The sequence below is a fragment of the Lycium barbarum genome, chromosome 5, assembly GCF_019175385.1.
Source record: "Lycium barbarum isolate Lr01 chromosome 5, ASM1917538v2, whole genome shotgun sequence".
NCBI lineage: Eukaryota > Viridiplantae > Streptophyta > Magnoliopsida > Solanales > Solanaceae > Lycium > Lycium barbarum.
Window position 1 is genome coordinate 142,495,483 of NC_083341.1, and position 27,790 is coordinate 142,523,272.

At 33.4% G+C, this 27,790-nt stretch overlaps 3 protein-coding genes and 1 pseudogene across 3 annotated transcripts; 2 read left to right on the forward strand and 2 right to left on the reverse strand.

Annotated features, from left to right (window-relative positions):
* Positions 1-4,334: 4,334 nt before the first annotated feature.
* LOC132642021 (uncharacterized) lies at positions 4,335-5,425 on the reverse strand. The gene has a single exon (XM_060359242.1). The coding sequence runs from the start codon at positions 5,379-5,381 to the stop codon at positions 4,395-4,397; it is 987 nt and encodes a 328-aa protein (XP_060215225.1). The 5' UTR covers positions 5,382-5,425; the 3' UTR covers positions 4,335-4,394.
* Positions 5,426-10,938: 5,513 nt separating this feature from the next.
* LOC132639952 (uncharacterized) lies at positions 10,939-11,877 on the reverse strand. Its single transcript, XM_060356329.1, has one exon. It carries the CDS (start codon positions 11,875-11,877, stop codon positions 10,939-10,941), a length of 939 nt encoding a protein of 312 aa, XP_060212312.1.
* A 6,647-nt stretch (positions 11,878-18,524) lies between these two features.
* LOC132642022 (uncharacterized) lies at positions 18,525-20,477 on the forward strand. The gene has a single exon (XM_060359243.1). The coding sequence runs from the start codon at positions 19,182-19,184 to the stop codon at positions 20,271-20,273; it is 1,092 nt and encodes a 363-aa protein (XP_060215226.1). The 5' UTR covers positions 18,525-19,181; the 3' UTR covers positions 20,274-20,477.
* Positions 20,478-20,610: 133 nt separating this feature from the next.
* LOC132642023 (putative late blight resistance protein homolog R1B-23) lies at positions 20,611-27,678 on the forward strand (annotated as a pseudogene).
* The last annotated feature ends 112 nt before the right edge of the window (positions 27,679-27,790 follow it).

Here is a 27,790-nt window from a genome sequence, read left to right on the forward strand (position 1 = left end):
AACTAATTTTGGATTCACGCCGGAAAGTCCATATTAAACAACTTCATATCCAAGCCTAGAACCTGAGATCTCTGATTAAGGATGAAGAAATATTTATCACTTCACGACAACTCCATGTTATGCCCGCTTGTCTTTTATCAAGTGAGCAAAGAACATAGATACATTTCATACGACGATCATATATGGAGCGTCAACAAGTAATGAATCCTAATGTGTGCTGAAGCTAAATAAAGACTTAAATCACTACATAAATTCTTGAGTGTCTTTTCTTTCATTCCAAGGATGGTTGACCTATGCAAATTGGAATTGCACTAGTTTAGCCGTTAGGGACACCTAATTAACTAAATAAAAAATGTTGTCTAAAATGTCAATAATACATTATTTTAAAACTTGGGTTGAGGTGTATAGTGACAGTAAAGAAATTTTAGGTTTGATTCAACTAAAGTATGAATTTTATGTCCATATTTAGTGTTGATGTTTTTCGCTGGTGGTATGATCTTTATTTTATTTTATTTTAAAAAAACTCGATCATAATAGATTACATATAAATGTTCTTGGGTTAATATTAATTTGCTTACTTACCACACATTAGAAAACAAGTGAGAAACTCACTTGTCTTTGTGATAAAAAAACATTTTCCTTCGTACCAAACACACTCTACGTACCACACTTTTTATTTATTGTATGAAAACAAACTTTATAAAGTATGATTTCTAAGATAAATTAAACAAGTTGCACAATACCATGATTATTCTCATCATCCAAATCCAATGGCAGAGATATATATACTTGCTAGCAAACACATCTCTGATCTCCGAGGGCAAATTTTCTCCATTCAAATCCTTGCAATACATATACAAAACCACGTTCCCCACAAGATACTGATTAATCATCACATATCCCATGAATGAACTCTGCACGATTTGGAACATCACCCCGAAGCTCGTGATCAACTGATTACCCTTCGCTGCACCCTCTATGACGAAAATTATGGAACTGCCAACCATCATGAATCCCATCATAAACCCGTATAATACCATCATCGACATAACGATCGATCTCTTTCCCTTTACCAAAATAGGAACTTCTCCTCAGTGTTTCGAAACCCCATTTGGACTCAACCACTGCCACAACATAAGCTAAAAACCAATTTACATGCAGCCAGAGCAGAAAAGGTACGACCACAGCCAACGCGAAATAGCAAAAAACAACAAGTGATTGAAATCATATTTGAGTTCAATGAATCCGAGAGCTTGAAGAATTTGGACTGAGAGAACCAAAACTAGCGCGAAAAGAAGAGTGATTGAAATGAAAATTACATGCGAAACGATAAAGGTGGAGAGAAGGGGGACGAATGAATTTCTGATAGATTTAATAGACGAAACGAGGTTGATAGGTTTAACATAGGATGCATGAACCGCCCTATATGTAAATGTGGCTACGGCACATAGGAAAAGGAGGACTAAAAACAGAGTGCACACTATGGGTACAATAATTTCGGAAGTGGAAAGGGAAAATTGAGGCTGAGCGAAATTAGTGAAATCATAATCAGGATGAAAGAGCGCGATGTGACAAAAAGGATACACAGCGAGAGTGAAAAAGATAGGCAAGAGGAAGAGGATTGAAAGTGCAAGAAAATGGTTAGAATTAGCTTTGAATATGAGCTTCGTTGATTTTAGAATCTCTCCACATAGGCTATGATTTTCTGTAGAAGCAGACATTGCTACTATATGAAATTGATAATGAAGGAAACACTACTTTGAGATATTATTACCCCTTTCAATTATATATCATACCCCTTTCAATTATATATCATGCATCTATGCGCTCAAGAAACATTCAGACGGGTTGGGAATTCCATTTCATGTGATGTCGAAATATTACTAGGCAGTTTGACTTTTTCATTTTTTTAATACCCCCATTGGAACCAACTAAAGCAGGAATCACATCGAGAAGTCCGACATTGGAGGATAAACGTACCTAACAAATGCAACTTCATTTCCAGATTCAAACTTGAAACCTTTAATTAAGAACAAAGAATATTTACCACTTCGTGAGAACTCTTATCCATGCCTTGATTTTTATTAAGTGAGAAAAGAATATAGATACATTTTGGTATTTCATAAGACGATTATTTATGAAGCCTCAACAAGTAATGAATCCCAATGCTTGTTGAAGCTAAATAAAGTCTTAAATCCCTATATAAAGTCTTGAGTGTCTTTCTTTCTTTCTTTCCTAGGATGACGACCAACCCATATTTGACTTGCACTATGTTTGGCCGTTAGGGGCACCTAATTAACTAAATAAAAAAAAATCCTAAGATGCCAATTATAATACATTATTTTAAAATTTGGGTTGAGATCGTGACAGTTAAGAAATTTTAGGTTTGAATTCAACAAAAACACGAATTTTATGTCCATGTCCCGTATTGGTGTTTTTAGCCGGTGGTATAATTAAAAAAATACTATCATTAAAAAAATACAACTACTGTACGATTTTTATTCAATATTCAACAACAGGAAAAAGAGAAAAACCATTTGACTCACACATCTCTTCAATAAACTAGATGGCTTATGCCCGTGCTGTGCACGAGCCCAACACTTCAGATTATAGTGTATCTATATATATATATACTATGTTCGAAATACGATTAATATAATATTGTAATTTGTGCTCCGTATCTAAAATTTTATTATATTAGTGTTTGCTACGAATACGCATGTGACAATGAATCCATCATTATTGACTTAATGAGAAACTTTGGAAATTACATGAATATTGTTTGATTTTTTAATAGGGGTGAACTTTTTTTTTTGTACATTATTAATTTGCACTATTTTTATGCATATATATATATATATATATATAATTATGGGGCCCACAAATTGTTTTTGCACCTTTTTTTTTGACATTGTTTGTTTTTTTAATATGGGATTCACGTTTTTTTTTTTTAATATATTACTTGAACATAGTATCCCATATTGACAAAATCAAGTAATATATTAAAAAAAAAAAGTGAATCCCATATTAAAAAAACAAACAATGTCAAAAAAAAAAAGGTGCAAAAAAAATTTGTGGGCCCCATAATTATATATATATATATATTTAATATGGGGTGTACTTTTTTTTTGGACATTATTAATTTACACTATTTTATGTATATATATATATTAGATTATGGGGCCCACAATTGTTTTTGCACTTTTTTTTTACATTTGTTTTTTTAATATGGGATTCACTTTTTTTTTTTTTTTTTTTTTAAATATATTGCTTGATTTTGTCAATATGAGATACTATGTTCAAAACACGATTAATATAACATTGTAGTTTGTGCTCCGTATTTAAAACTTTATTATATTAGTGTTTGCTACGAATACGAACATGACAATGAATCCATCATTATTGACTTAATGAGATACTTTGGAAATTACATGAATATTGTTTGATTTTTTAATAGGGGTGCAATTTTTTTTTTGACATTATTAATTTGCACTATATTTTTAATATTAGTTGTTTTTTAATATATATGGGGCCCACAATTTTTTAAAAAATATTAGTTGTTGTTTCTAATATTAAGAAGAGGGGCCCACAATTTATGGGGTGCACTTTTTTTTTTACATTATTAATTTGCACTATATATATATATGAATTATGGGCCCACAATTTTTTTTTTGCACTTTTTTTTAACATTGTTTATTTTTTAATATGGGATGGTGTACTTTTTTTTGGACATTATTAATTTACACTATCTTTATGCGTATATATATATATTAGAATTATGGGGCCCACAATTTTTTTTTGCACTTTTTTTTTTTACATTGTTTGTTTTTTAATATGGGATTCACTTTTTTTTTTTTTTTTTTATATATTGCTTGATTTTGTCAATATGGGATACTATGTTCAAAACACGATTAATATAACATTGTAGAGTGTGCTCCGTATTTAAAACTTTATTATATTAGTGTTTGCTATGAATACGCACGTGGCAATGAATCCATCATTATTGACTTAATGAGATACTTTGAAAATTACATGAATATTGTTTGATTTTTTAATAGGAGGTGCACTTTTTTTTTACATTATTAATTTGCACTATTTTTTTTAATATTAGTTCTTATTTAATATATATGGAGCCCACAATTTTTTTTAAATATATATGAGACTCATAATTTTTTTTAAATATTAATTATTATTTTTTTACTATTAAGAAGAGGGGCCCACAATTTATTTTGTTGTTGTTTCTACTATTAAGAAGAGGGGCCCACCGGACGACGAAAGTGAGCCTCAACTGCCTCTTCTTAATTGTAAAAAAATACTACTACTAGTACCACACGTTTAATCTTTCTAAGGAAGACAAACCAAATTTTATACGATTCATAGAGTCATTAAACAAATTACACAATAGCATGATCATTCTTCTCTTCATTCAAGGGCAGGGAAACATACTCGCTTCCAGTTTCCAAGGGCAAATTTTCATCGTTCAAGTCCTTACAATACATATACAACACCGTGTTTGCCATAAGATACTGATTCATCAGCACATATCCGAACACTATAGCGAGCGCAGTCTGCAGGATCACCCCGAAACTCCTCCACTGGTTACCCTTCGCTGCACCCAAACTGACTAAAAACAAGGCACCACCAACCACCATTACTACAATCACAAGCCCGTAATACATATGTATCCAAAAAGCTACCCATCTCTTCCCCTTCACCAACTTTGCACTTCTCCTCAGTGTTTCGTAACCCCATTTTGATTCAATCACTGCTATGGCATAAGCTAATGACCAGTTTACCTGTAGCCAAACCAGAACTGGTACGAGCACTATCAACGTGGGAATAACCAAGAACAACAAGTGATTCGAGTCATATTTGAGTTCAATTAGTCCGAGAACTTGAAGAATTTGGACTAAGAAAACAAAGACTAGGGAGAAAAGGAGAGTGATTGAAATGAAGATGGTTTGCGATACGATAAAGGTGGAAAGAAGGGGGAAGAAGGAATTTCTAATAGATTTAATAGACAAAACAAGGTTGATAGGTCTATCATGGTATGCTTGAACCGTGCTATATATAGTTGTGGCTACGGCACAGAGGAAAAACAGGACCAAAAACAGAATGTACACTATGAGTACAATAATTTCGAATTTGGAAAGTGAAAAACTTGTGAAAACATTATCGGGATGAAAGAGGGCAAGGTGGAAACAAGGATATACAACTAGAGTGAAAAAGATAGGTAAGAGAAAGAGGATTGAAATTGCATGAAAATGGCCAAAATTAGCTTTGAATATGTTCCTCGTTGATATAATTATGTCTCTCCATAGGCTACGATTTTCTGTTGGAGCAGACATTATAGTATGATGTTGTGAAATGGAAAAATTCATATTTTATAAGGTTCTGAAGTCATGCCTTTTAATTTCTTCTTTGACTAGCTATGAGCTCAAGAAACATTCAATCAAATAAATTTTCAACACGCTTAATAATAATAACGAGTAATAATTTTCAACAGTGGCGTTGGAAGTTGCTTCTTTTCACTAAAGTCTGATAGTAACGTTTTGTCCCGATCTTAAAACCGAAGTTCCAATGTAATCTTTTTAAATTTAACTTATCTTGAAAAATAATTATTAATATTTAGAAAATCCAGAAAGAATTATGTAGTGTGTTTCCCTATGATCATGGTGGGCGACCAACTTGCGCAATTCGACTTCTTTCACAGGATACCTGTTACTTTTCACCAACATAAGTATCATATAACTTTGTTTATCAAGACTTAGACAAGAAATAATATTTTTTATTTCAATTTCACCCTTATTACTCGAATCAATGCCCTTGAAAGAATTAAAAAAAAGAGAAATCAAAGAATAAATAACAACGATTTAGTTAAATAAATCTTATAAAGATGCTTTCTTAAAGGGTTGGCAAGAGGTTTATGAAGTGACAAGTAAATCAGACATGAGGGATCGTGTCTAGTAGGTAATTAGTTTCATTTATTATTTTCAGTTACATGTACTTCTTTTTTATGCCACATGATACTATATTTTTTCTATTGTTAGTTTGTAGTAGTTAAACTTACTTGGTTCGCCTTAATTTATGTGAAGGTATTACTATTTGGGGAGTCAAACGGTCTTTTCTTTGATTGTAATTCTCTCAAATCGTTTTTTAAATATTTTTAATCATTAACTATGTTGACTTGTAGTATCTTTCGTAGTTTTCAAATATATAAATTTTGTTTTTTAAAACATTAGAAAAATTTGTACAGATGTCATAGTCAAAATTAAGTATTTTGACCCTCGTACTCCGAGAAACTACTATTAATAATTTTTCATATATAAGACATATGAGGGCTTAAAGAAAGAATATTCTTATTTATGTCAATATTAAATTTTCTCCTCTTAAAGTCATGAAAGTGAATAGATATGTCAAGTCATGTACCATATTTTTTCATAGTGCATGTTGCCTTCGACAGATCGTAGACCTCAAAGAAGATTCAAAGAAATTGCATAGGAAGCTGAAGAAGACACGAAGAAGTTCACCTCCAATTTGTATCCTTTTTATCTCGTGTAATCTTTTCTAATAGAGGTACAACTCAACCAATTGCAAATGCTGTTGTTGTTATATTGTGGTTAGGGCAGCAAGGAACTCAAATTTACATATTTGATTCGGATGCGTTATCAGTTTTCATCTTAATTAAGTACCATATTGAGGAAACTATTAATAGAGTACTAAAGAATTCACAAATGTATTTTTCTCATCGCTTAGCTAGAGAATTTGAATATTACTACATTCTTCCATTCCTTGGGAAAAATGACCTAATAGTTTGTTGTCGTCATGAAGGTGAAATAGAATGGGGGAAATTGTGGTTATCAAAAATTAATATCCTTTGTTGAAATTTAGGGAAGAAATTATTAGAGCTCATATCTTGAAAGCAGGTCGTGGTTAGATGTCTAATTTTCTGGACAGTAATCATGATAGTATTTTGTACCGAAATACTCACTAACTCCTTCAAAGTAAGAGGCAAAAAGTTCGAAACGCGTTGCTATATGTAAAGTAATATCTATATATTATTAAAAAGAGGATAGTTTTAGGACAAAAATTAGTTAGTTAGATAATAGATAGTTAATAGTTAGTTACAAAATGAAAAAAAGGGACTGTTGCGAATTTGATTTACGGACAGTTTTTATTTGAATGTGTATCAAACCACAAAGATACATAGAAGAAGACTTAGAAACCACCTACTCCACTTCTCCCATTCCCGAGTGAATTTGTTCCTCGAAGATAGAACTAACATTTCTGCAAGAACTAGAAAGTCGGAAGAAGTGGGTAAGTGGTCATAAGATTTTCAAATGGGGGGCCTTTTTTTTTTTGAACTAATACATTTTCTTTCTAAAAGCAAACACAGAGAACCTAAAAAAGTGCACCTTCCTCCAACATGAATCTCACGTCCCAATTTAGCAGCCTAACTGCTTCGATTTCACCTCTTTTTCCCTCTGCGACTTTTCAGGGCAAAATTATTAACAAAAACTCTACTAGCATAATTCAGTTTCATATGGGGGAAAAGAGACCATCATCTTCATTGATCGCTCATGTTTTCCCTGTTTCTTGGCTTTCAAAATTCAATTAAAAGAAGGATGTCAACAGTGAACACCTAGAATCAGCAAACATAAAGCGGTAGGCTTGGTGTTAGATGAAATTTTATGTGATTTAAACTATCAAGTATATATTTTCTATTTCATTATAAAATTTTCTTTGTTAAGGAGTTCAATATTATCCTCTTAAGTAATGTTGTTGCAGACGGTAAGGCTCTGAAACATGTTCTTTAATTTTTCAATTACTTTTTTGTGAATTAAATGGGCTAATATTATATTGATCTTCTATCACAGTGCAAGTCACATTATCAGAATTTTTTGTATGATCCGCTTGATATATATCACGTTATAATTTTTGAAGAGAACTCCTCGGTATATATAATTATTATAGTTTTTTTTTTTATTTCGCTTCACACTTCTCTCGGTGGCCAGGTTTAAGCATGGTTCTCTCATTAGTTTATTTATTAATTTTATCATTGATTCATCTGTAATAATTCATGAAATTTGAAATACAAGTTTATGCACATAGTTCCAAACTTCGTCTTCGTATTTGTTGCATTTTCTTTACCTCTAATATGGATGGGAAGATTTACTTGATATATTGTTTGCATTATTGTGTTTATTGTGATTATGCATAGATAATAAGAAAAGGAGCTTGACTCCTTTTTCTCTGCTTTGCTGATTACCTTTTCTGCTTCTTTTTTGTTTTTCAAATTTTTCGCTTGGATGGTTCCGTGCATCGACAATTCATGCTCCAAGTGTCTCAACAGGTATTAGGTTTGCAATTTTAATTTAGCAATATTAAAAATTTATAACATAATAGTGACAAGTAAATGGCTTATAGATATTATATATCCATTATTAAAAGGAGAAGAAAAGGCATTTACATTAAGCAAAGTGACAATTTAACAAAAACTCACGTGTATCATTAAGACAAAAAGTTAACTATCATTATAAATTTAATTTTTAAATTTTGAATTGAGAGTGGTTAAATTAATTTATTTATCCATTGAATTAAGATATTTTTTTATGTGACTGCAGTTATTATTTGAATTTGTGTGATTGCAATTATCTTTTTAATTAATTTGAATTAAAACTTTCAGGGGTAACCACGTCACCACTTTAATTTAGTAGAACAGTGCGTGACAGATGTTGACGAAATGCCCCAAAGAAATGACGCCTTAATTCTGGCCTTGTAGAAAACAATAAAGGATGCTGATAGCCAATTATATGCTTAAAAGTGACGAGACGAGCATTATAGAGCCTTCGTGCAAGAGAGAGTTGCCGTATTATTTCTCAGTTACAGGGAGAACTGTGCATGTTGCTTTGCTGTTTTAACGCTTGTGGAAATAATGGATGATTAAGGAATAATATTTTCTTTTCCTCCTTAGAATCAAAATGTTAGATCTAAGGTTGGACCATTTCTTTGATGATGTCATTTTATTTTATTTAATGTAATTTTTTGGTGAATGTTGTAGAAGGCGTTTGGGAGGGAATTGCACATTATCCATAATTAATTCGGCACCATCTATTATACTGCTTTAATTCATAACCTTTAAGATCTCATCTCCTTTCTCTGTGATATATGAGCAGATAATTGTTGGCGATGTGATATACAGTGAAATAAATAGTGCAGTACTTAAAAGAGAGTGGGGTTATTTATTTTTTTTATTCACAAGTTGTGCAACTAATAACATTACTGCTCAAAGAGAGTGGGTAGAAGTGATATTTTTTGCTACAGAATTTGATCTCGAGGCAGAAGAGTATGTTCCACTTTCTAAAGGAGAGGTTCACAAAAAGAAAGAGATAGTCCAGGTTACTCTCATAGGTATGAAATGCACTTCAAGATAGATGATTTAAAGATTGTTTTCTCTGTGAACTTCAAATTTTGAAGAGTGAAATTCTAGATACCTATTGGAGGAGTCATGTTATGGAACCTTAGATAAGATATAACAATGGCCAAGAATTACTCCTCCCAGATGATAATGAGTAACTGGAAAAATGGTTAGTGTATTTTATAACAAATGACATAGTCAACGGAAAAGGAGGGAATCTCCAAGTATCTCCATTTTTTGCTTTTACAAATAGATCAATACCTAAATGGCCTTTTAGGAAATTCATTACAAGGGACATGAAGGAATTCGTAAATAATTGCACTTTTGGATTAATTATTAATGATAAAAATCTGTGATAGTTTGCTGGAATCATTACTGTAACCCAAAAAAAAAAGAGGGGGGGGGGGGGGGGGGGGCTACTTCTCCTAAATTTTTCTTTTTTCTTGCATGTATCTATCAAGTAAAATTAATGTTTTGTCGGGATAAGCTAAACTAAATTCATAAATGTTAGGATGATATTATTTTTTGTTACTATTTTGAGTAAATTACTTCTTTTGTATTAAATAAATTCCTAATAGGTGCTAAAGTGAAGATCATACATTGTTTAATTTAAATGGTCATCCGGAGATGAACGTAAAGTTTGAAATCTCTTTACATATTAACCATCAAAATTTGATCACGTATTAGAAAAAGTGTGGGTTAATATTATATAATTTTGTACTTAAGTTTATGTAATTTTATCTTAGAATGATACTTTGACCTTGATTTATGTTAAATCAATTGATGAAAGGTGCCTGATGTCATTTCCTAAATATGTAACATATGATCTTTAGCCTCATATTTTTTTCTCTTATATCGTAAAGTCAGTATTCGAATTTCTTCTACTTTCAATTTAAATAATATGTAATGTTAAATTTGTTGCCGTCTTTCCTGGAATTGAGGTGAGGAGACACAAATTTTTTTGTTCTTCAGCTAGCTTTGTGGCAGCTTCGTCACTTTCGTCACCCCTGATAATTGAGGTATTTGAAAGCTCTAATAATGGTAATTCAAGTAAGTTGGTCGATTTACTTGATCAACTATTATGATATTGACCCTTGGAGTATAAAAGATTGTGTTTTGTTTGAAGAAACGATTAGTAATGAAGCACTAGAAGCTACATGTACCATAGAAAATGTTAGTCTACAATAAGATTGATCCTAAAAAAATGAGAATATAAAATCTGCAATATCTCACACATGGTTCATATATATTTGTTTCTATTATCTCTCTCCGCCTTTTTTTTTCTTTGAAACGATCCGCGCATCGCGCGGGTACGTATACTAGTGTATATGTAAAAAGAAACATGTACATGTAGAATCAAGGGGTTTCAACTGAATTCCGTTCGTCGGAAAATACAATGTATAAATAAGGCCAAAACGAATATCTTTTATTATATTTAAACTGTTAATCCTTTTTGACATGATAGAAGATTCAAATGCTCTTTTGCCTCCATTATTGGGTGTGGACTTTTACGGAATGTATCATACCATATTAAGAGATACGTATTCGTTGCCAAATTCGTCTCCAATCTCAAAGGGCAATGTTTCATCATTCAAGTCCTTGCAATACATATACAACACCGCGTTCCCCATGAGATACTGATTCATCATCACATATCCCATCACTGAACTCTCCAACATCTGCAACATTTGCTCACCCTTTGCTGTACCCATGGTGACTAAATACATGGAACTACCACCCACCGTTTCCACCATCACAAGGTAAAACAACATCACCGATAAAGCTACCGATCTCATCCCCTTTACTAAATGTGCACTTCTTCTCAGTGTTTCGAAACCCCATTTGGATTCAACCACTGCTACCACATAAGCTAATGACCAGTTTACCTGTAGCCATATCAGAACTGGTACGAGCACAATTAACGCGAATACCAAAAATAAGAAGTGATTCAGGTCATATTTGAGTTCAACTAGTCCAAGAGTTTGAAGAGTTTGGGATAACAGCACCAAAACTAGCGCGAAAAGGAGAGTGATCGAAATGAAAATGGTTTGCGATACGATAAAGGTAGAGAGAAGAGGGAAGAAGGAATTTCTGATAGATTTAATAGACGAAACAAGGTTGATATGTCTACCATAGGATGCATGAACCGTGCTATATGTAATTGTAGCTACGTCACAAAGGAAAAACAGGAACACAAAGAAAGTAAACATTAGGAGTAAGAATATTTCGAAATTGGAAACGAAAAAGTGGGAAAGTTGAGGTTGAGTGAAAGTGGTGAAATCGTAGTCAGGATGAAAGACGGCAAGGTGGAAATAAGGATATACGACGAGAGTGAAAAAGATAGGCAAGACGAAGAGGATTGAAAGGACACGAAAATGGCCAGAATTAACTCCTTTTATGCGGCCAGTTGATTGAAGGATCTCTAGCCATAGGCTACGAGTTTCTGTAGAAGCAGACATTGGAGGTGAATGATGACGCGAGCAAAGATCAAGAAGAAGATGATTGTTGTCAAATGGAAAATGAAGGAAACAATATGAGATATACCTCCTTTTACTTTTGGTGCATCTTTTGTAGTAGTAGTAGTTCTCATTAGCATGTCAACAACTCAGAAGTGGAGCATTTTGTTTGACTATTTGCTTAAAGAACATTCAAATAAATAATTTTCAACAGGGGAATTGGAAGTTTTTTCATTTGACCAGGTCGTGATACTAATGTTTGATCACCACGGAAGAAGGATGTAATGGGATGATTGAGACCACCAATTTGAGGGACAAAAATTAAAGATCACCCCAAAATAAGGGCATTCCTGCGAATTGCCCGCCCTATATCCAAACTTGAATTGTACTAGTTTGGAAGCAACAAACTAATTAAAAGTTAAATTTAACTAATATCCACTGATGCTGCAAAAAAGATTTACACTATCATCATGTATATTTATTGTAGCAGGTAATGTTTTTTAAGATGATCACATATCTCACTTTTATGAGAGATAATATGTAAATACCTTTTGGTAACCTAATAATGTAAAAATCTATTACACCATAAGTAATACTATAAGTTAAACTTTTATGAATTTTCCGTGCATATATAATCCATAGAGTTAAAAGCCAATAATACATTAATTTAGCAATTGAGTTGAGATGTCACGACAGTGATGAGATGTCATTCCTTAAAATCAATCTCTTCTGATTAAAGAACGGTGAAATAGATGGAATCCCTCCACTCTTAATTAGAAATTAGTCTACTTATCCGCGCTTTGCGCGGTTATACAAAAAAAGTAAAATATGATCAACTATTAATACCATAATTTTTTGCAAAAACAAAATTAATATTAACTAATTCTTTATAAGAAGAGAATCAGCATTTACTAATCAAACATCTTTCATGATTCTACCATCTTTTCATAATTCTTTTAATTGTTTATATAACTTTTTTAATAGAAAAAAATTGGGAAAACATGTAAATAACTCGTTTATCTTTTTAATATAACATCTAAACAAAGTTCTTCTCACGTACAATCACATAATTGAGATTTGAGGCAATCTGCTCTTTCTTCTCTCTTTCATTTTTCTTTTTTTATATTCCTTCATTTTGTCTTTCTTCCCGTTAAATATGGACTTTAAATAGCGGAAGGGGAAAAATAAGTTTTAAGCCAAATTGAGAAGGAAAAAGCAACAAAAAAAAAGTGAAAAGAAAAATATTTATCTTGGCCAAAAAAGAGGTGCCAAGTCACCTAGATCGTTACCAGAATTAAGGATCGATAAATAAATATATGAAATAAGGAGCAATCCTATAATGGAACTTAGAATCACTCATCTTTTCTAGTACTAAAAAGGAAATGATCATAAACAGTATATATTTGGGATAATTATACAATAATCATATATTATGATTATAATTAAAAAAGATTCATTGTGCGTTGAGACAATAAAACTAATGTTTGAAATAAAATCACACAAATCTCATCAAATAGGTACTAATTCATACAGTAATGTCATTAACAAAAATTAAAAAGCAAAAAAAGAAAAAGAGTAAAAGAGTAAAAACATAAATAAATATTTTGGCCACATTACCTCCTAAAACATATTACATAGATAAGAAGAGGATGGTATTGGTCTTGACCGCAAGGTTGCTTTCCGCGTTATTAGCAGGGGCGGAACCAGCATACGACTTGCGGGTTCGGCCCAACTCAGTAACTTTGGTTCAAATCCTGTAGTTGTCTTGAAAAGTTTATTGAATAGGTATAAATTGTTACTTTAGAACCCAGTAACTTAAACGAATTAGCATCCCGAATCCACAAGCTTCAAATTCTGGCTCCGCCTCTGATCATTAGTTAAGTTTCCCCATAAATAGGCATTTGTTATTTTCCTCCTTCGTAATTTCCTTTGGTCTGTGCAACCAGATAAGATCTGCTAATTGGCTTATGAGAAACCTCTTTGATTTTCTTCTTCTAACCTTTCTCATTTTCTTTATCCTTATCAACGTTCCAAAACTGGTAAAGCTAATAATATAACATAGAAAATGTCCGTTAGAGTGCTGCTACAGTTATCAAAATGGAATATAGTTTATAGACAATGAAAAAGAGTTTCTGTCACTTTGCTGGCACTTAATTTGCCTAAATCTACATTAATACATATTAAGAAATATTAATTATAGGGAAGGTGATGACCAAAATATTTAGAAATATTTGGAGTTAATTCGTTTTTAGAAATATTTGGAGGCAATCTGTTTACTTTTAGCTCTCCAATGAAAATGAAAGGATTGGAAACTGAAACACTTCATGCATACCCTTTAATGTCTTCCATTTTAATTGAGCAATAAATGTAGACAATTATTATAGAATTTCTTATAGAGTAACTTTATTTTTCAGCAAATATTTTAAGGGAAAAATGAGAAAAAAATGTCAAAAAAAAGGAGAAAAAAGATAAATGTCAATTCTGGCCATAGAGAAGTGTCGCATCACCTTATCTATGCCTAGTTTTATATTATATATAGATATAGATTTCTTGTTCGATACTGAAAATAGAGAAACTCTTAGTAGGGAAAGCTTCCCTCTTTAGTGAGTCTTCCACAACACTAATCTTGATGAGTCACTTAATAAATTTTGAAAACCGGATAATTAAACCAATCTCTTGATACTTAGGTACATCTAATAATTAAGTAAAGTAAAATCTCTCTCCTATGTGATTCTTTATGAAGATCTCAATCTGCAATGTGTTATAATATATAGATGGTGATAGTTTAGATAGAAAAATAATTTGGGTGTGAAACTCGAAAAAAATATATGATAATTTAGATGTGTTTTTGACCGTTCAATCTTGAACTTCAAGTTATGTGATACAACAAGTGTGTTGACAATTTGACATGATATATTAAAAAGATGACTTTTACTCGCTAATTAATGCAAAATTTACCATATTGCACATAGATTTGATATTCACAATATAATTCAGAATGTAAAATTTCACATTGCTATTTATTTATAGGTTGTCCTTAATTCGTAGCCCCTTAATTTTGTATTCGTTGCACATGATTCATTGACTTTATAACTATATAGAAGCATGGGTTTAAGGTGGGGATCGTCGACATGTGCCTAAATTGTAATTACAATGAAATGTAATGACATTTTGACATTTAGTCTTTTCACCCTTTTGGTTAACCCATATTCGCAGAATTGCCCTTCTTTTGGGGTGATCTTTAAATTTTGCCCCTCATATTTGAAATCTTTAAATTTTGTCCTTCGGCTAAAATCCAAGGGTTTCAGGTTCGAACCCACACACAGTCAAAATTTTTAAAAAAAATTCGCAAGGCAGAGTTTAAATTTCGCTATGCCCCCACCGGCATACACTTGTGAAGGAATTACCAAAGTTATGCCGGACCCGGCATACTTATGCCTTATGGGCCACCCCAAAAGAAGGGCTATGATAATTTAGATGTGTTTTTGACCGTTCAATCTTGAACTTCAAGTTATGTGATACAACAAGTGTGTTGACAATTTGACATGATATATGAGGGGCAAAATTTAAAGACCACCTCAAAAGAAGGGCAATCCGCGCAAAAAAATGTCATGCCCTCTCCCACCTCCCCTAATCAATTTTGAACTTATTCACGTGGACCCCACGTGGACCATCCCTTAGCCAAACAATTTCTCACCTCTACGTATTTTGGCCAGATCTTAACAAGCAATTTTCTCTTTGAATTATGTGACTAAATTTTTTTAATACCGTGTGCATTAATTAAAATTTCCTTACATTTATTGAATATTTTCATTTGTTGAAAGCACCAAAAAGGCCAGATACCTTTTTCGCTCTGGTGGCATTAAATTTTATGCACTTAAAAATACTTTAAAATATAGTTAACTACTAGTATAATTATTCTTTTAAATTAAATTCAATAGTGAGCTATAATGAAGAAAATTGTATTACACCCTATCCAACATCTCAATCATGTTAAATAAGAATAAGAAAGAGCTGACAAGGATCACCTTACTAATTTACCAATTTTAAATATTTACTTATCAAATGTTATTTTAAGGTCAATTTTTCATGTCAATTTGATCAACTTCTAGAGCAAATGAGGAATAAATTTACTTTTATATGACTTAATAAATGTTTCATTAAAAACAAAATATCCTACAAACCTAATACCTTATAAACTGTACAACATATTTATTTTGAAAGATGAAATATTTTCTTTCAACAATTTGAGAAAAATATAATGAATTAGGCCCATAATAGTAATATGAAAAAATTGAAATGATTAGTAGTGTGCTTCAATATTTTTACAATGATAGGATCCAAATATTGTATTAGGATAAAGTTTTAAATTTGTATTAGACAAATTCCCTAATAGTTTAAAGGATAGGAGACAATTGCAAAAAAAAAAAGGACATTTAAATAATGATACTAAGTTCAGAAATTGGTAAAGGTATGCTTAGAGAAAATTTAATGAAGAGAAATTCAGGAAAAAAGACATAACGATTAAATTGAACACAAAAACCGCCAAAGAAGTCATAAAACCAAAAGATTTAAATCTTAAACCTTTGGGTAAGGATAAAAATGCACTAATTTTAGACACATATGTCTCACACAAATAATGAGGAATAACATCAAGAAGACGAAATATAAACGGCCAAGAAATATATACACATATTTTCTTAAAATGATGAAGTTGGTCTATACTTAATAATTTAAGACTACAACATCTGCTAACGCATGAAAACGTTTTTCAGTATTGTTGAGTAGAAAGAGATGATGGCATGAAACTCAGTAAGAGAAGGTGTATTTCAAATCTTTCAATTAGAGAACCAAACCAGGAGGTCATATTCAGGAGAAGCGGACTAAGTAAAATAATTTATTGATAATTTCAGTTAATTGAATTATAATACTTTCTATAATAAAAATTCCACAATCATATTACTAAAAGGTACTCTCTCTATTCTAATTTATGTGATATAGTTTGACTAGACATGAAGTTTAAAAAATAAAGGAAAATCTTTGAAACTTGTAGCCTAAAACAAGTCATAGATATGTGTGTGGACGTAAATCATCTCATTAAAGGTAAAAAGAGAAGTTTCAAGTTAAATAATTTCTCAACATAAAAATATATCATTCATTTTTAGACAGACTAAAAAAAAATGTATCATATAAATTGAAACAAAAAATGCTATTTTTTATGTTGAGCTAGCACGGGCTTTCATCATCTGGTTCAAAAATAAGTGTGTAGCCTCTTTTTTGGACTTTACTAGTTTTCCTTACAAAGTACAGTACAATAACTTGGCTAAATGACAAAAATGCTTTAATTTCTCTTGTTTTTAATTTTCTTTTTACTCTTATTTTGAAAATTAAAAATAAGAGATGATGAAATGTATTAGAAATGAGATTGTGAATTGTGAGAAAATGAGTAATGAAAGAAAAGGGTAATATTTCATATATGGTCACATAATTATCACTTTTTTCACCTAAGTAACTTAACTATGTTTTTAACATAAAAACAATCCTCCTCTCTTTGAGCTAACTTTTGGGGTGTGAATTAGGTCCAATGCCTAATTTGACATGGTATCAATTGAGTTAGGCCCGTCGGGAAAAAGGGTAGAATTACCCGGATCAATTGACCAATAAGGGTGAAAAAATGTCCAGTTTCATGAATGTGCACGCTCCAGACCGAACAATAAGCCCCGGATAAAACAAAAATTGTACAGATTTGGGCGTGAGGGGTGAAAAGAATATACCACATAGATGACGGACAAGAACCTGGGCTCCTTACAAGGCTTGAGCAATCCTACTCCCTTTGAGTTAGTTTTTGGGTTGTGAGTTAGGCTCAATGCCTAATTTCACATAGTCAATATATTTCTCTTCTCGAGAGTTAATTTGACTAATCTTTAAAACTAAATTAAATTAGATCAACTCAATATTCTACGATTAATTAAAATTAAGATATTAAAAAACTATACGAAAATGATTACAAATTGCAACCTTTTTTATGTTAATTTAATTAAAAAAAGATACATCTTAAAATTTTGATCAAAATTCACATAATTTGACTTTTTGAAAAGCTGAGACATAACATGGCCCGAAGAGTACGTTTTGGGATCCGCGGTATTTCATGAATAGTCAAATAGTAGTAGCATGTATTAGTGTAATCGGTCGCATAGCGTACACATACAGTTACCCTTGTTGCCTTTTTACAACTAACGTAATTAACATGATGTCCAAAAATTCAAAGCCATATCTAAAGTCCAGATTCTCTTTAGCTTTCACTTACATCGCATCATTAATTTTTTCTCCTTTCTTAGAGCCCGTTTGGTTGGATTGTCTGGTTTGACCAGTTTATAAGTTGTTTTTAACTTTTTTAGATATTTGACAAAATAAAAAGTACTTAAAATAAATTAAAAAGTGCTTAAAATAAGCTAAAAATAAGAAGTCAGGGAACTCCAACTTTTTTTTTTTGCTTAAATGTCATTTTAGTTTGACCAAGAATTTTACTCTTTTATCCTTTCTATTTCTTCTAATTCTAATATTACCCTCACCGCTGAAAAAAAGTGCTTAATTACACTTGTGTATCAACGCATCAATAAATTATTTTCAGCTTTATAACTTCTTATTTATGAAATAAATTTAGCACTTAAAAAGTACTCCAAACGGGCTCTTAGACTCTTCTATAATCCCACTTTCACTTTTTCTAATCTTCTTCTTCTTCTTCTTCTTGATCACTACAAAAAACCTGTCTCTCCCTTCACGTTATCCTCTTTCACTTCCTGTGCATGCACTTCATGAATAATAATATATAGTAGTACCTTCTTGTTCTTGTTTTTCTTCTAATCATTCCTCTGACATTGATCAGCTTCTTTTTATCACTTTTTGCATTTCTTTCTCTTTTGCTTCTGTTGTTTTTCGTGTGTCACTACTCGTTTTACGAGGCAGAACCGTTCAATTCAACCTACTCAACAACGTACGCCAAAAAACAAAACAAAAAATGTATATATATAGTAGATTGCACTTGTTTTAGATCAGTCTCTGTGTGTTATTCGTTCATCTTTTGAGTATTAAACCAGAGGTATGTGGATCTTGATTATTTTTTTATTTTTTTTTCAACTGCTTGGATTACTTTTATTGAGTCAAGCTTTATCGGAAACAATCTCTCTGTCCCACAAAGTTGGGTAAGATCTGCGTACACCTTACACTCTCCAGACCCCACTTGTGAGAATACATTGGGCATGTTTGTTGTAGTTTGTGGGTTTTGAGGGAAAGTTGAAAAGAGTTTGATGAGAGAAATGGAAGGTTTCACTAGACTAAGTCCAAGATTGAACTCAATTTCATTGGATAAGGATAAAAACCATGACCAAGATTTTCAAGATTCCCAATTGGAGTCAACAGAAAATGGTGATCAGCAAAATAGACATCTTCATTCAATGGATGCATTGGAGATTTTAAGGGAAACTGTGAGGATTCTTTGGTATAATCCTATTGGTTTCTTGTCAATTGCTGCATTGTTTATTTGTCCTGTTTCTACTGTTCTTTTATCTAATGTTTTAGTTGATCAATCCATTGTGAAGAAATTGACTTTTAGGTTGTTGTTATTGGCTAAGTCTGGTGGGCTTCCACTTAAGCCTTTTATCAGACAGTCTTGTCAAAAGTTCTCTGAAATGGTGATTTCAGCTGTAATGTGTTTTCCATTATATGTTACTTTATTGCTTTTGTCTAAAGCTGCTATAGTATACTCAGTTGATTGCACTTACTCGAGGAAGAATTTCGACTATAAAAAGTTCTACATTATCGTTACCAAGATTTGGAAACGTATCGTGGTGACTTATTTGTGGGTGTGTATGGTGATTGCCAGCTGTCTCACGTTGTTTCTCGTACTTCTTGTTGCGGTTAGCAGTGCCTTTTCTGTTATGGGGTTCCCTTCGGACTTGATTTTGTACCCTGCGATGATAGTAGGGATGATTTTCTCAATGATTCTAGCAAATGCTATGATAATTTGCAATATTGCTATTGTGATATCTGTTTTGGAGGATGATTCTGGACCGGACGCGTTGCTTAGGTCTAGTTCTCTCATTAAGGGGCAAACACAAGTTGGGTTGCTGATTTTCCTTGGATCGACTATTGGGATGGCATTTGTGGAAGGCTTATTTGAGCATAGAGTGAAGATATTAAGCTATGGAGATGGATCTTCAAGAATATGGGAAGGGCCTCTTTTGGTAATTATGTACTCATTTGTGATGCTTATTGACTCCATGATGAGTACTGTTTTTTACTTCAGCTGTAAATCATTTAGAATGGAATCCTCAAATGAAGAAAGTCTACCTGTATTAGAAGCCTTGACAATTTCCTCAGCATTAGAAGAAGTTCAATAACAGCATATTTGAAAACTAATTTTACGGCTTGTAAAGCTATTGGAAGTCTTTCATTGTACTCGATTCGTACAAAGAATGTTCGTTAGAAGTTTAGAATGTGGACACAGAATTATCATAAGAAAAGCTCAACTAAGATAGCACAAGTTTAAATGATGTACTATTCTTTCGTCATTCATAATGATAAAGATACTCTGAATTTTCTTTTCTTGTGAGTTACTCTTACCTGTCCCAATTTGCATGTTATGATGTGAGTCAAAATTAATTGGACTATGAGTGGCAAGATTTACAAAAGTTTGAATTGCTAAAAAGATAGTAGTGTGAAGTTTTCTTACAGGAATCAAATGAGGGTGTCTTTGAAAAGCTCAGTGAATGAACTTTTAATTGGACTGCCTTCCATTAACATACTACTTTGCTTAGAAACTGCCTCTTATGTTATGCTGTGAGTGAAAATTGATTGGAGTATTTTTGGCCAATTTAAGCTTGAAGTTACTAGGAACAAAAATAGAGTGCATTTTTCTTCATAGGAATTTGATGAACTTTTACTTGGAGTGGCTTTCAATAAAATTCTGCCTTGTTTAGAAACTATCTTTACTTTCTTTTGTCCTTTCTGCTCTTTTCTCTTAGGCAACTTTCAATATTTTCCTCTGCTTCACTTGCATTTGACATTTTGTTAATCTTGTAATTTCTGTCTATTTCTTGAATGGTGTTGTTAATATTTTGAATGGTCTAAAACAACCTTCTGAATAAAATTGAGGACACAGGTGAAGATTCAAATAAGTGATGGTTTCATTGTATAACTTTGGAAATTAGCTAGCAATTGCTTCACTGATGGCAATAGTAGTCTGGCATTCAACTGTTCAGTTAAGATGTGACAAAAGAAATATCTTTCTCTATCTATTAATCCATCAATTAACTTATAGATTCAAATATAGCAGTAATTCTATTTCCAAATTAACCAAACCCTTGATGAACTTTCAGAAACAGAACTTGCTACTCATATTTAGTCTGACTTTGGATCCACAGGTCTCTATAATAGTATACTTATATGGAAACTTATAGAAGGTGAGACAACTTATTAAAGATCATAATGATTTCCTTGATTTAGAAGTTGTGAAGTTGTTGTAGAGAGCTGAAAATACTTTTCATATGCTTTATCATAGGCTTAACCTGTTGATTGGTTCTACTGAACAGGAAATATGAACTTTGGTCGATTTAGAACTAACGAATCTATTGTCATTGTGACTTCATAAAAATGAATGAATCTATTTTCATTGTGAGTTGCTATGTTGCATTGTCGTGAGTTCAGGTTTAAAGAAGAGATTCACCATTATGTAATTTCCCTCGTCTTTCCGTGTCTGTTGAACCTCCCTTATAAATCGTTTCATAACGCGACTTAGGATGCCAGATATGTAAGTTGTCACTAACTTGGGACAGAATAGGTAAAGCTTTTTGGAACAGCCAATCTGTCACTCAATTTGTATTTTTTATCAGTGTTGTCAAAGGCGCGCTAAAGCCCTGAAGTGAGGTTCAAAACATGTTGAGTGTTTAGCCTCGCTTTATGTGCGCTTCAGTGTCGTCATCAAGGTTCCAAGACATACTTTTCCTTGCCATTGAGCCTCTCTTGAAGAGGTGACGCTAGATGATTGTTATTTCACTTTATCGTGATGTTTTTACAATTTCTTTGTCCATATATTTGTTATTCATGCTTACTTTTATAAGTCTTGGACTAAACATACATATATTTGTAATTTTGCATCATTGCGCTTTTTTTCACTAAAGCCCACACTTTATTTGCGCTATGCGCTTAAAGCCCCAGCTAACTTTAGAGCTTTTTTGCGTTTTTCGCTTTTGATAACACTGTTTTTTATGTGCATTTTCAAACAAGGAAAACTTCATTTTGAACAGGATACCACAGAAAGTTGATGCAAAATGTTCAAGTCATTTATTGATCTTGTACAATTTTTTTGTGTACAAAGCTTAATATACCAGGTAATTAGTGCAATCTTCAGTTCTTCGTCCAAAGATTTAACAGGAAAACCTCCTGAGCGCCTTCATTTCCTTTGTAATCACTTTTTGTTCAGTGATAGATATCTTCCACTGTTCTTGTAAGATCCTTGTGCAAGTTCTTCAGCCTGGTTTACGTGGGATCAAATATCTTCCAATTTAGAACTGTAACTGAGTTTGCTTAAACAGAATAGCTGAAAAATCTGATAAACTCATGAAGTCCTGAATTTCTTGGGTAGAGTTTGGTTGTCACTTGTCTGCATGTTTATTCCTGTGTTTTTAGGCCAAAAGCTACACTACCCAGTGAGTTTTCAGCTACTGTGTATGGCTGTCAACATATCCAGAAATACCAATGGAAGTATTCAGATTTAAGCAAGGGATAGAGCTCGGGTTTGAATCGGATATGGAGAGGAGACTGATACATGTCTCCAGATTTGGTTCAAGTTTTACTGCTATGGAACAGTGGCATTGGTTTCAAGTTCTCATCCAAGAGCTTATTTACAAACAGTAAAGCAAAAACATATACACCTCACAAATTTGTAGTGGACCATAGCATACAATTCCACTAGATATGAATTCTGATTCAAGTTTCACTGCATTATTTCTTCTAAGTTTCATTCTTTGAGATCACGAAATAAGAGTTACACTTCACAGTTACTTTCTAGTTGACAATTTAGTTCTCTTTCTATCCTACCTCCTCAGTATTAATACATAGGGTCACTTGGTTGGTGGGATAAGGAATAATAATCCTTGGATTTGTTGTGGGATTATTTTATCCCGCAATTTTCAAAGCCGGGACTAGGAATTCCAGGATTAATTTACACCGCAATTGCTGTATTATTCTATCCCACATTGAGGGTGGGATAATAATCCCGGGATAAAACACTACAACGACAAAGGTGCCCTTTTCCAAGTCTCTTCCCCAAAAGTCCTTCTCTTGTAAGTTGTAATAACTGTGTTATTTGGATCTTAAATATTTGACAACTTTGTACTAACTGTGTTATTTATAAAAACATTGCAGGACAGAGAAGTAGATGCAGTGAATCTCACCAAAATAACGCGGTCTTATTTACAACTATTTTTTGGCAAACCCACATCAGCTATGAAATGAGACATGCCTTGAAGCAACTAAACATTTAAAAATTGTAGAAATTCATTGAGGGCCACAATCACTTGGTCAAATTTGAAATAATAAAATAACATAGAAGTTCATTGAAGGCCAAACTGACTTGGTCATATTTGACATAACTAGTAATAAAATGCATGTGGAGTAGTTAGATGCCAGATTGAAACCAATTAATTTCAGTTTTCCAAACAAATAGAAACTCAGAATAGAAGAAAGACTTGTAGTTTTCCTTAATTTGTTCAATTCAACAACAGTTGATGTTATCACAGAAGCTGTAGAAAGAAGAGGATATGTGTTCGAACATATCGCATCCCCTGGAAACACTGCGGTGTGTTAAAAAGCAATTGGTGTCTCGAGGCGATGCTCATCCCATCCAAACTCTGCTGCACATTGAAAAGGAATGCAGTTGGGCTTGCAGTTGGGCTTGCAGTGTGCTTGCAGAGGACATCTATCATGGTTATATCTTTTCCTAGACACTCTGCAGCTGGTTGAAACTCTAAACCGGATTGAACAGCAATGGGCTTCATTCCATAACGATATGTTCTCAGAGGATCCTCATATCCTGCCAACTCTCCAGCGGCTTGCCTCTCCGTTCGTTCAATATGTTTTTAGAGGGATATCATTTTTCAGAGGAATCTCCTCCCCTCGACACACTGCAGCTGATTGAAGAGCACTGGGGTTCAGTCCTTGTGTTTTCGGACGAGTATCTGTCAATGTTATCTCATTTACGTGAAACTCTGCAGCGGATTGAAGATGAATGCACTTCATTCTATGTGTTCTTACGTGGATAACTGTTTCCACAGGAACCATCAGCCCTTTACATTCTGCTGCATATTGAAAAGGACTGGGACTCATTTCGTATGTATTTGGACGAATTTAGATCAAAGTTATCTAATTTCCTTGAAATTCCAGGGCAGATTGAAGAGGAATGTGGTGCATTTATTATATTTTTAGAAACATATTTGGTGTCCTCGGAAGATACTCAGCAGTGGATGGAAGATGAATGGAGTTCCGTCGATTTCTTTTCGGAAGAACATATGTCTTCGATAGATCGACTGAAGTTCCTTAAAAGGGATTTCAAGTTCCTGAGTATCATTATCGACTTGCATATCTTCAAAGATGAACCAGATTTCGGCTGGGGAAAAATTGAGCTCTTTTCCATGGCGCTGCAGATGAACTCATCCAGATCTACAGTACGCAAGTAGGTCCATGGAGTAGCCATTTTTATGACTATATCTGCCACTTGCAATATGAGTTTCACCATACTAAGTTGGAACTCATAAGAGCTAGTTACTCTTTTCCTGAAATATCATGTCGACTTTTTTAATTCTCAAGTTTGTTATGGAATTCATTGAGGCTGTTGCTGACAATTTCAGTAATTTACTGAAATTTGATGATCCCAGTTCATCACTTTGTATTGGGGGATCCATGATGGTTCAAATTAAAAAAGTTTTGACGGAGTTGAATATCCTCTATAGTTTAGTCTACTTTGTTTCAGACAGATGCATAGAGCCTCAGGTCCAACATGCTTTCTTCACTCATGTTTTACAAGTAGCGTGGCAAACAACAAGGGCTACTAAAACTACTAGTTTGGTGTATGAGGTAGAACGTATGTTTGATGCTTGTAAGAAAAAAGATGTTCCTGACTGGTATCTTTTATCTGGATCTTGAATATTGGAGAGGATATTAGAATGCTCATGGCAGAGGTAGCAGAGATTCAAGAAAAGAATGTGTCGAACTTAGTATTGCATAATGAGATAACGCCATCTCCACACAAGCTGACTTCATTTATGCAGTTAGTTCACTCACAAGGGAATCCTTCGGATCTTAGATGTTGTTTCTTCACCATTTGCTCGTAAGTGAAGGATCAATGAAGAAATTGTAGGCTTTGAGGATGTGACGGTCGAACTGAAAGGCAAACTAGTCTCAATTTTTGGAATGGCTGGACTAGGCAAGACAGCTTTGGCAAACAAGCTATATTTTGATGAGTCTTTTTTTTCCATCATATTTTGATGAGTCGGTTGTCTCTTATTTTGATATCCACGCCCATTGCTGTGTCTCTCAAGAATATTCGCGAAAGGAATTGTTACTAACCATCCTGTGTGATATGACTGATGAGAGAGCTAAACTTGAAAGAGAGACTGAAAATGAATTGGCAGATAAGCTTCGCAAACTTTTAATGCGCAAGAGATACCTTGTCCTCATTGATGATATCTGGGATACTAGTGCATGGGATGATCTAAAGTTGCGTTTCCCAGAAGATAACAGAGGAAGTAGAATTACTCTGACAACTCGGCATTATGGAGTTGCATCTCATGCTAAACACGATAGTGATCCCCATAGGCTTCGATTTCTCAACAGTGATGAGAGTTGGATGTTATTTAGCAATAAGGTGTTCAACAACGAAAGTTGTCCTTTTATCTTAAGAGATATCGGCCAAGAAATAGTAAGAAAGTGTGGGGGGCTTCCTCTTTCAATTATTCTGATAGCAGGTGTCCTCACAAGAATGAAGAAGGAAAAACATTGTTGGGAACAAGTGGCAACAAATTTAGGTCCAAATATTCAGGATCAGATGGAGGGCACGCTAGATCTGAGTTATCGGAATTTGCCACACTATTTGAAACCCTGCTTTCCTTATTTGAGAGTATTTCCAGAGGAAGGAGAGATTGAAGCATCAAAGTTAACATGTTTGTGGATAGCGGAAGGTTTCATAAAACCTCATACGGAGAATCTTTTAAAGGATGCAGCGAAACATTACTTGGATAATCTTATTGGGAGAAACCTTGTGATGGTTGCTAAAAAGAGTTTTGATGGAAGGATCAAAACATGTCGCATTCATTTCCTGGTGCTTCAATTTTGCAAGAAGAAAGCCAAGTCGGAGAACATTTTAGAAAGGATAAAAGGTTAATCAAAGCCTCTAATATTTCTCCATTCACTTTGTTCATTTTAAGGCTTCTTCTGATTGTCTTTTTTTTCTTCTGATTGTATCTATTTCTCCATTAACAGTGATACACCTTCAGATCCTTCTCAATTTCTCCCTCCGAAATGCATTACTTCACGCCGCTTGTCCCTTTATTCTCAATGCGATAATCTTGCAACATGGTGTTTGTGTTTCTCGCATGTGAAATCTTTCCAGTTCAGGGAGTCCAGAAGAATTGCATTCTCTTCAATAGATCGTGCATCAGACATTTTTAAAAGGTTCAAGTTTCTGAGGGCGTTAGATTTTGAATTCACCGTGATTGATTCTTTCCCACAATAATTAACACTTTTGAGGTATCTTGCTTTTCGGACTGGAGATGATACATTATCACTTCCAGCCAATCTGTGGAACCTTGAAACTTTGATAGTTCAAGGAACTAGAGGACGAGTTTCATTACTGGATACCATTTGGAAGATGGTTAAGTTGAGGCATTTGCAGATACACGACCAAGCATTTTTGCTTTGCAGAATGAACAAGATTTCTTAGAGAGCCCTCCTAAAATGGATGATTTGCATAACACTTCCCTCAGCATATTTTTCTTGTGCGGAAAATGCTGATAAGATATTGGCGAAGACACCAATTCTTCAGAAACTGAGATGTGAAGTTTCCAATTTCAATGGCTCGTTCCCTGCATTTAACAATCTTACAATGCTCAAAATTCTCAAGATTTCTTCCAGTCCTACTTTTACATCGATCGATCAGCTGAAATTCCCATCACAACTCAGGAGATTGACAGTGTCCAATTTTAGCATGCACTTCGATGAATTCACAACTCTTCCAAATCTTGAGGTAAAACTGCTAGGAGTTACCATTAGTTCCAATACATGGAAAGTGAACGATGAGCAGTTCGGCAAACTCAAATTCTTGAAACTAGAAAACCCATCTTTTTCAGAATGGTGTCTCAGATGATGCCTTTCCATGCCTTGGAACACTTGGTATTGAAAAGATGCAGATATCTTAAGGAGATCCCTTCTTGTTTCGGATGCATGCCGTCTCTAAAATCCATTGAAGTAAAGTCAATGCAAGGAATCACTCGCCGAGTCTGCCATGGTCATCAAGGAAATTCTAGTTGAAGAGATGGGATATTCCAATTGTGAGGTGATCATCCACAGGTAGATGAACGATGCTCCAATACTACAACAACAACAACAACATACCCAGAATAATCCCGCCGAGTGATCTTGTGAAGTAGGAAGGCTATTTCAGATAGATCCTCGGCTCAATGCAAAGACAGCAGTAATAATAGGCTCCAACACTCAACCTCGAATTGATTAACAGGTATTTTGTTGATCCAAGGCAACTGAAATAAACATGTTTCTTTATAAACTAGCTTGTTAAGTATTTGTCAAGACAACTATCTAGAGCTTACAACTTCTGTTACACTCATTTAACTCTTCACTATGAAAT